Raw genomic sequence first — 10,434 nt, 5'->3', positions numbered from 1 at the left:
TGTGTGATGAGCATGAGTATTTGTTCTGAGCCTGGTTGTCAATTTATCTATATAAGTATGTATTTAGAAGTATATAAGTATGTTTATCAGTTATTTGGTTACCATAGTACAAGCTCTGCTTAGTTTGGAATCAAATGACCGTGTGTGAGTTGTCCAATAATATTTAATATTTATATTTATTTATATTTATATTTATTCACTCCGTTTTACGGTAGGTACCTAGCATAGCAAATTGAAGCTGAAGGATGACAGACAATGACAACTATAGAATGAAAAGTTGACAAGTGACATTTGAGCATAAGCTGACATAAGCTGTGGTACTTTGAAATTGAAAAACATGTCTCAGTAGCATCGTCTTCAAATTAACGAATTTTATTAATTTATCAAAATGGATAGTGCTTACGATATAAGTTTTAGCAGCTATGAGGACATATCAAAGCATAATTCTACACGCAAGGGTGACCTTAGCATCAGTGATCAACTGGAAGATTTTGAAAGGTTACGCATTTCAGCTCTTACAAAAGCCGCTGAAATGAGTCCTCTTGTGAAAGAAGTGACTATAGGACCGAATAGTCCTTCAAAAAGAGATGATTATAGAGACATACAGCCGGTAGTCGAAAAACCAAAAGTGGAAGAAAATCTAGTTGAAGACAAACTTCGTGAGGACCTTCGGTACACACTCATCATGAAGCAGTGCGAAAACAGAATACAGGAAAACTATGAAGAAAGGTTCAAGAATATTCTAGACAATTTGCTATCCAACCGTGCCGAAGTCATGTCAAAATACTGGAAGAAACAAGGCGAAGAGTGTGAACGCAGAGCTCTAGAATTTAAAGCACGAAAATTACAAATGATGAAAAGATTACAAGAGAACGATAACTCCACATTTTTGGAAAGAGCACGACTTGATGAAAAGAACTGTCAGATTGTGAACACAGAAACTATAGATAACATGAATAGGATTTTAGAAGAGCAAAATAGAGCTACAGCAAGGTTTGCTGCTATCACAGACAGTCATACAAAAATTTGTATATATTATAATGAAATATCAAATATCTTAAATACTGAACCACTGGGGAAAACTGCTTGCGAAAGATATATGGTAGCTATTAATACAGTGGTAGGAAATATCAGCGCTATTATGGACATTTGTAAAACAGGAGCCATCAATGACAAGGATGTTAAGCAAGCTGAGATCTTAGCTTTGAACATTGAAAACATTAGAAGAAAAATTTCTGAAGATTTAGAAGCACTGAAACAAGAAGAATTGACAAAAAAACTAAAAGAGGAAGAACTATTAAAAAAGGAGATAGAAGAGAAGAAAGCACAAGAATTACAAGCAGCAGCAGCTGCGGAGAAGGCTAAAAGTGCACCTCCTAAGAAATCTAGACCAATATTCTTCTCTGCTAAAAACTACAGTTATTATGAAGACCTTAAAAATTATTTGGACCAGTATGAAGCACAATATAAAGATCTCTTGCAAGATGTCAATCTTAAGAAGTTTAGATTTGACTGTCAAAAGGCAGTCAACACCCCAGTGAATGCTTTGTCATCTGTGAGTTCTCTGCACATGAAGGACAAGTATGACAAACTTTCTAAGTTATTAAAAGGAGAAACTGTACAAGTATTAGATATTCATGTAAAAGCTACACAACACCCACAAGGCTTGTATTACTGTACTGCCCTTCTTGCTAAAAAAATAGTGAGGCAGGGTGATCTTCTGGTATCCAGCAACACAGAAGCAGCATATCCTCTTGCTGCTGTGACAGTGGCATTGTGGGCCCAATTCCCACATTTTGGCAAATTGGTTGAAGCCTACTTCCATAGGATGTGTCCTTACCTAGTACCAATGTACCTGCCCCAAAAAGAAGGACAAACAGACAAAGAATTCTACTTGTCAAGAGGCTACACATATAATGACGAAGGTGTTGTTGAAAAACAAGATAAATTCCTCAAAAGAATGACTGGTATCTTCAGATTACGTTGTGCAATATGGACAGCTAAGATGCCTAAATTCATGAATACTCCACATCCACAAGGGCTACGAAATGGCTGGCAATGGCTTGCGTCTTTTATCAATTTACAACCAGAACCTGACATCTCTGCTACATTAATTCATGATTTTTATATTATGTGTGGATCAGAATTTAACAAATTCTATGGTAAACAATTTAGAAAAATTTTAGAATTAACAAGTTCTCAGTATCTAAAAATATTAGAAGACATTGATGAGGGCGGACCTAAGACTAGGTTGGAGGTGTACCTGCAAACTGTATTAAAATCAAATGATGTTCCTTCTCCACCTGTACCTGCTCAACAAATCAATTGGTAATAATGTTGACAAGATCCTAACCAGATAGTAAATGAAATATTATGTAGTATTGTTGCAAATTAATGTAATCTTGTTACTGTTTATTCTGACGTGTTACTGATTAGTAATTAGTATAAGCTTTTTTTGTGATTTTGCCTGTAAATATTGAACTCATTAATTTTAATTAGGTAATATTATTAAGTGTCTCTTTTTATATAGAACATGTTGTAATGATTTAATAAAAAGTGGTCTAAATATTTTTAATATGTTTTACTTAATATTGCTTCTGTGGCGCAGTCAGTAGTGCATTCAACTGCTGATTATGTGGTTTCAGATTTGATTCTTGGGTCGGGCAAAGTGCTCTTGGTATTTTCTAATTTATATTAGGATTGTGCTCAATAGTATCCCGGAGTTTGCTAGGCTTCAGCAAATGGTGATAGACTCGCCCTCTGTTAAATGGGACTGACATTGATAACGGCGAGACGTCTTTAGGTATCCTATCTACATCCTATCCTATCCTACCTACATCTTTAGGTATAACGGTATGTATAGTAGCTAAATATGTAGGTACTTTATTAATATCTTTAGAAACCACTCAAGATAAAAAGTTTAAAGTTGGAGGAAATTATAAAATAATTTTACAAAGCACTATTTAAAGCAAATTTAATGTTAGTTGTAGTTATTCCGGTTAAATTATAGTAAGTATGCTCCATAGGATATAGAAGTTAGTTGTATTCTGATTTCTATGATTGACTGGTACAAGCTATGGGTTTGTACTATGGCAAAATGATTTGTCATTATATAAAACAATCAGTGTCTGAGCATTTAAATTATTTAAAACCCGCATTTTAAAAAAGTACTCTTTTATATGAGGCTTACGGCTTTTCTATATTTGAATGCACTTTTTCACATCGTAAATATATGTGAACGCAGCACTATAAGGATGTGAAATAAAACGCTTTTTTTAATACCTATCGTTGTTTGTTTCGATAAAACCAACCCGTGCAAGATAATATCATGTCACTTGTTTAAATCGTAAATTCTTTTTCACATGTTTTAATAATAATGTTAGACTATACAATTTTTACAAACTTTTATTGGTTCAATTTAATTCAGCTAATAAGTGTCAATGTCAATTCGCGTAAATTATCGATATAGATGCTTTAAAGAGATGAACATCTCTATTGAAATTTATAACCTATGCGTTGCGCTGTTGTGTCAATAAACTTTTGGTAAAAGATACATAAAACTGTAAGCAAAATAGTGTTATTTATATATAAAGGCTAAAATTGTGTGAAAATGGAAGGGCCTCCAGGCACGGGGCCACCTAACAACAATGGTTCAATGGGTCCTCCGGGTATCCCAAGCTTTCCCCCGATGCCGCCGCCGCCAGGATCTATGGGAGCAGGGAGTCTTCCTCCACCACCCATGGGACCTCCGGGAGCGATGCCTCCTGTAAGCTCATCTGGCGGACCATCAAGCGGTCCTCCAAACATGCCACCGGGCCCACCGAGTATGCCGCCCGGACCACCAACTATGCCACCAGGGCCGCCGAATATGCCTCCAGGACCACCAAACATGCCACCTGGTCCGCCAAATATGCCTCCTGGGCCTCCGACTATGCCGCCAGGTATGGGTCCGCCACCCGGTATGATGGGAATGGGCCCTCCAGGTATGGGGCCACCGCCCCCGGGCATGGGTCCACCGCCGCCGGGAATGGGTATGGGACCTCCAATGGGTCCGCCTGGCATGGGACCACCTAGAATGCCACCAAATATGATGCGAGGGCCTAGCATGAAAAGCAATTTTGGTAATCAAAGCATGGATTTGGGTCCACCTGGTATGGGTCCTCCGCCTAGTATGCCACCGATGGGTTGGGAAGGTCAGGGTCCTCCTGGTTGGGGGAGGCAAGATGGACCACCAGGATGGGATGACCATCAAGATGAAGGTGAAGAGGATGAAGGGGAGGGAGATGAATCAGGAAGCATGCAGGGACCACCATCATCACTGCCATCACTATTGACTATGAAGATTGACACCCCAGAGGAGTTTAGAAACAAGCCTGTTGGTGTAGGTGGTGTTGTGTTGCCCAAGGCTTTGGAAGAGGCTCTGGCATACAAAGATCAGAGGCAAGCTGCATTGGGTGATACAGATGAAGGAGAAAGAGGTAAGAAGTCTATTGTTTTTCTGTATTTGTGGAAAAAAAGAACATAAAACTGTTCAATGTACACATGTTGTAAATAAATGTTGTATTTAAAGTTTCTTTTATGGAACTTTTATGTAGTGTTTATTGATCACAATCAACTAATGATGGCTCTTAGTCAATGCCAGTGACTGAAACACAAATTGTGTCTCTCTGCCAGTCTGTTTTTGAGAGTCTCAGATAACCAGAAGTCAAATGTTGCTTACTATATAATCTGGTTTTAAAAAAAATATCTCTAACATTTATTTTATAAATCAACATGTAATAATCTTGTATCAGAGCGAGAGCTACCGCCAGAAGCTCCTCCGGCACCAGTGATCAGTACAGAGTATGATGCTGAGGAAGACGAGGGTGACTCAGATGAAGACAACATACCTGATGCACCATTACCTCCTGTCATATCTAAACAAGAGGTCTGTTATAACTTTATCTACAATTAAAGAAAAAAAAAAAACTGTTTTGTCTGTGGCATTGTGTTGATTGCCAGGATTTTGTGGGCCTGAATTCTGAAGTAATAGTTGAGAAATCCATAAATTATATTCTATTTTGGGATGATTTCAGTCCAGTAGAACTTTGAGTCTGCTGATTTAATGTTTTGAAACCTGGATTGAGGTTAATTGCTTGTTTTCTTTGCTATTTACTTATTTATGGATTTGTCACTACCTCTACTGATAATTTATTTTTCTTTCTCTGTTTAAACTGTGTCATTAACCTATATTAAAATTACATACATACATACACAAATAAATCACACCTTTGGTTTCTGTTTATTTATGGTAAGAAGATGTGATTTTATTTATGTGTGTATAATATAACCAATTTATCTAGTTTTATATTATCAAATACAGGCTCATCCAAACAAAGCAAGTAAAAATAAAAGGAAGAAAAAGAAGAAGAAGGAAGCGAGACAGAAGAGAAGGGAACAGTCTAAGAAGAAGGAAGATGGTGACACAGCATCTGGTCAGGACGAGCCTGGGAAGAAGTCTAGTGATAAAGAGAATGAGAAAGAGGCTGATATTGAGTGAGTATACAATAAACTGTGCTTTTAGTTATAGAAGATTCACAAGAGGTAAAATATACATCCAGAGAAGATTCTTCATGCATTGATTTCTGGACAAAATAAATATTGGGTTATGTACCGGGTATTAGGCGGTGGAGCTGGCTTTCTAAAAAAATAAAAAACCATAGTATCAGGCTTGTCCACTATTACATTTGGCTAAAACTATAAGTTGCAAAACACTAGTCTATTTCATAAACCTCTATCTAATCCTGTATAGTCATTTTCTATATTGACAATAGTTGTAATCAAATGCTATCTTCTATTTTAGATATGTCCAAGAGTCTATCCAATTCCATGAGCTAGAGCCAATGTACCGTCAATTCCACCGCATTCTGGAGGCATTCAAAATCACAGAGAAGAAAGATGAGGCCATCAAGGAGGAGGACAAAGACACTCCAAAGCCTTCTAAACCTCAGGAGAAGGTCCAGGATCAGTTTGCAGCTGATGAAGAAGCTGTTGAGGTGAGCACTTGATCATTACGACATCTGTTTCATGAGAATAAATTATTTTAGCCTAGCAATTTTTAATCACATTCGGAATATGAATGTGGATTGGTTAATATATTTTTAGCCTCATATATCGACACCTTCCATTTAACAGGCATGTTTAAGAAGCGTATAATGACATTTTATTTAGAATACTAGAGGACTAGTCCGACTATGTCCACTTATAGAGTAATTATATCCAGTTGATTCCATTCCCGTGGGAATTTTGATCCCTAGCAACTAGCAAGCCTTTTCCCGACAGTTCCAAACATATTAAAAAAATAATAATCCAATTAAGTTCTTCAAAAGTTATGTGTGTAACATTTCGATGATCCATTTTTATTCATATAGATTTTACTAACATTATATTTTTTAGAAAAACGCAGCAGACGAAAAGGAGCGTCTATCAAAACGTAAACTCAAGAAGTTATCGCGACTGTCAGTTGCTGAACTGAAGCAATTGGTGTCGAGGCCCGATGTGGTGGAGATGTATGACGTCACGGCACGTGACCCCAAGCTGCTGGTGCAGTTAAAGGCGCACAGGAACACTGTCCAAGTGCCGAGACACTGGTGTTACAAACGAAAGGTAAGGATTATAGAAAATCTGAAATTGATGGCAAGTTTGTTATCTTAACAATGGCGACCCAATCGATGTTTAAGTTCTTACCTAAACACCACCAGCTTGACCTCATTCCTAACCCTAGGATAGGTTGGGTAACAAGATTCCTAATAATCATTCAATTACATTTTATTGTTAATTAATCACTTCTTCGGAAATTAGTGATAGCTTCAGTTGACAATATAAAGCATTAAGAAGATATGATAGCTTTGAAAATAGCAGTCTAAAATAACTGAAATTAATGTTGAAATGTTCTAACATTATTTCTCTTGTACCAGTATCTCCAAGGCAAACGTGGTATAGAGAAGCCGCCGTTCGACCTGCCCGACTTTATAAAGAAGACTGGCATCATGGAAATGCGAGCGTCGTTGCAAGACAAGGAAGAAACAAAGACCCTCAAGGCGAAGATGCGGGAACGTACTAGGCCGAAACTCGGCAAGATTGATATTGACTACCAGAAACTTCATGATGCTTTCTTCAAGTGAGTATGAATGTCAAATATTGTTTCATACCTATGTGAAATTTAATTTGGAGGTGAATAGATAAAACGCAAGACTTAACAAAACTGAATCCGCAATCATCTCTGGTTCCTCATGATCAACAATTAAAATATCTATACAACTGACATTTATGTGTGCAAAATGATCTCCTATTTTGCTCTAAATAACTATATGATCATTCATACATTTACATAACAAATGTCGAAGCCTCTTCTTAGTTTTAGCAGTACTTGTACTTGCTTCAGAGGGTATGCTTAATAGCTCGATCTGTCCTGAATTTGGGATATTCATAATTATGTATTATTATTATTATTTATTTTCTATGGGAGTGAGATCAAGATCAGCTCATATTTTCTTTTAACTTTCTACAATTTCATTTATTTCATGTGATCTTAAAAGTGAGTTTATTGAACTCCTACTATTTTTGATCACATAGGATCCAGTTTGAACACTGGCCACCGTATTTTTCCTTTAGGAAGAAGAAAGCAAGGAGAATTTAGTCACTAATGGTGAGTATGTTTTATTATTGAAAGAGACGAAACACATATTAACAATATAAATATGAATAGACTACTATTATTTATTACTTGCGATCATTCCCAGCTTCGCTCGGCTAAAACAGTTACTTATACACAAAACTAAACCTTGCTGTGATTTTTTTTTATCTATCTATTGGTGAAAATCGCATAAAAATCCGTTCAGTCGATTTTTTTTTGCGAGCAGCAGGCAGACATATGCGGCGATAGAACTAGCCTGCTATTATCTATTTTATTCCTTTATCTGGTAAACCAGTCAATTTAATTTTATTATAAGCTTCTTCAATTATATTTTTTCTTGCAGGTGGCAGACCAAACCGCGCATGACAATCCACGGCGACCTGTACTACGAAGGTAAGGAGTTCGAGACACGGCTGAGGGAGAAGAAGCCTGGTGACTTGTCTGAAGAGCTGAGGACGGCTCTCGGTATGCCTGTGGGACCTGGCTCACACAAGGTTTGTATTCATTAGTGATTAATAGTCATATGACAAACCAAGTAAATGGTTTTTGATTTCTATGCATAAAGGTACTTTTTATTTAGGTTCGAACATTTTTATTAAATGTGCTTTACAGTCGTCACAAATAGGTTGGTTTCCACCCCGCTACCGCATACATGTGTGTTGACTTTGCTGTCAGGTTTACTGGCGCTAGAACCACGTGAAAAGCGTTTTGAAAAGGATTTTTGGATAGGTCTAAATAAGCCTCTCAAAGGATAATAAAAAAATTAACCTCTGGCTGTCCTATTGCTAGGCTAGGGTCTCCATCCAAACGATACAAGTATTTATTATAATCTTTATTTACCCAGGTACCACCACCATGGCTAATTGCCCAGCAACGTTACGGGCCTCCGCCCTCATACCCCAACCTGAAGATCCCTGGTCTAAACGCACCCATCCCCGAGGGCTGTGCCTTCGGTTATCATGCGGGAGGTTGGGGCAAACCGCCTGTTGACGAGACTGGCAAGCCGCTGTATGGTGATGTGTTTGGACACCAGAGCAGTGGACAGGACGTAAGTAACACGAACTATAGTAATTACATACAACTTGTATCAATGTGTATAAATTTGAGATAGTAAACCGATGATTGTAGTACGAGTATGCGCTGCTCGAAAATCGATGCACGTCTACAATTACCTCAATGCATCTTACCGTAGTAATTCTGTCGAATAAGCTACTACTAAAGTGAAGCCAATAGTTTAGCCAACATTATGGTTCTAAAGTATCCAGCCCAGTGTTTACTCACAATACATAATTCTACTTTATGTTTTAGGATGTAGAAGACCTAGATATTGACAGAACAATGTGGGGCGAACTGGAGTCGGAATCTGACGAAGAATCAGAAGAAGGTAACTCATGCACAATCGTTATATATTATTATGTACTTAATTGGTAATGATAGACTGATAATCCAGCTTTTGTTATCAATTGATTTGTTTAGTTTTGTATAGTCATAAAAAAAAATCTCCTTTTCACGTGTTTTAACTTTTTTTGTGTTTCTGCAATATTCTAAGTGAATTTCTAACACTATCTGTTTACACAGAGGAGGAGAGCGATGAGGGCGAGAAGCCGGGTGACGGCGACGTGGCGGCGGGAGTGGCGACCCCTGGCGAGGGGCTGGTGACGCCGCTCGGCATCAGTTCCGTGCCGCCCGGTATGGAGACACCAGACACCATCGAGCTCAGAAAGAAGAAAGTCGAGAGCGATATGGAAGGGTAAGAAATATTATTGATGTTTTTGGTTGTTGTACACTTATTTAGCTCTTACTATGTATGTCGATGTTCGAAGAAGTAAAGTTAGATGTAACGTTAGTGCATCTGTCTCAAGCGAAAAACATTATCTGAAAAAAATATTTTGAATGAATTCTCAAATTGTTTAAACAAGCAATATGTATAAATTATGTCTATAATTTGTAATGTCAACAATTTTAACTTGATGTTATATTTTTAGCGGCGATACACCCGCCCTGTACCAGGTGCTACCGGAGCGCCGCGTCGGTCTGACTGCCGGCATGATGGCCTCCACACACGTATACGATATCAGCGCCGCCAACCCTGGTAAGAAAACTATCTCAAACCTCTGTTACTCTTTGAAATTAAACACTCTGTAATTGTATATTTATACACTGTTGATATGTAAAAAAGACCAAACTTGTTAGTTCTGAATAGAGGGAAAATCGTTGTATGGTTAATTCATAGGTTGTATAGTCAATAATTTTCTTTCTCACAGGCAAGGCGCGCTCAATCCCAGCACCACCAGGCGGCACCACAAGCGAGAGCGCTGGAGGGCCGGCGGGCGGCGTAGAAGTCGCGCTAGACCCGTCCGAACTGGAGTTAGAACCAGAGGCCGTGGCTGCCAGGTACGAGCGACACTTGCGAGAGACCAGGCCCAAGGCACACGAAGATCTATCAGACATGTTGGCCGACCACGTCGCGAGGCAAAAGGTAATTATTACTGTTCAAACACGTTGTATGTTTAAGTCCATGTGTTCTTATGCTAATGTTTGAATTTGTTTACAGAACAAGAGAAAGCGACAGCAAAATACAGATTCGAAACAATCGAAGAAATACAAAGAATTCAAGTTCTAATAGTGATAATAGAAAATATTCTAATTGTTATTTATAAGTGTATCGGTACATAACTATGTAATTTTATTCTTGTGTAATAAAAAAAATATAAAAATATGGTTCATTTTATTTATAATCCGAATAAACCTTGTTGATA

General features: G+C 37.9%; 2 protein-coding genes across 2 annotated transcripts; both read left to right on the top strand.

Moving 5' to 3' along the window:
• Window positions 1–307: 307 nt before the first annotated feature.
• On the top strand, window positions 308–2,565 carry Gle1 (Gle1 RNA export mediator). Its single transcript, XM_076126846.1, has one exon. It carries the CDS (start codon window positions 389–391, stop codon window positions 2,330–2,332), a length of 1,944 nt encoding a protein of 647 aa, XP_075982961.1. The 5' UTR covers window positions 308–388; the 3' UTR covers window positions 2,333–2,565.
• Window positions 2,566–3,488: 923 nt separating this feature from the next.
• Sf3b2 (splicing factor 3b subunit 2) lies at window positions 3,489–10,394 on the top strand. Its single transcript, XM_076126648.1, has 13 exons — window positions 3,489–4,478; window positions 4,794–4,927; window positions 5,363–5,535; window positions 5,843–6,035; window positions 6,436–6,645; window positions 6,957–7,159; window positions 8,019–8,169; window positions 8,520–8,723; window positions 8,984–9,059; window positions 9,254–9,425; window positions 9,661–9,767; window positions 9,940–10,154; window positions 10,230–10,394. The coding sequence occupies exons 1-13, from the start codon at window positions 3,611–3,613 to the stop codon at window positions 10,296–10,298; spliced, it is 2,775 nt and encodes a 924-aa protein (XP_075982763.1). The 5' UTR covers window positions 3,489–3,610; the 3' UTR covers window positions 10,299–10,394.
• The last annotated feature ends 40 nt before the right edge of the window (window positions 10,395–10,434 follow it).

This window comes from Anticarsia gemmatalis, chromosome 19 (genome assembly GCF_050436995.1).
Source record: "Anticarsia gemmatalis isolate Benzon Research Colony breed Stoneville strain chromosome 19, ilAntGemm2 primary, whole genome shotgun sequence".
NCBI classification, from domain to species: Eukaryota; Metazoa; Arthropoda; class Insecta; order Lepidoptera; family Erebidae; genus Anticarsia; species Anticarsia gemmatalis.
The sequence above is the reverse complement of the archived record's forward strand: the minus strand, read 5'-3'. Positions and strand labels throughout refer to the sequence as shown.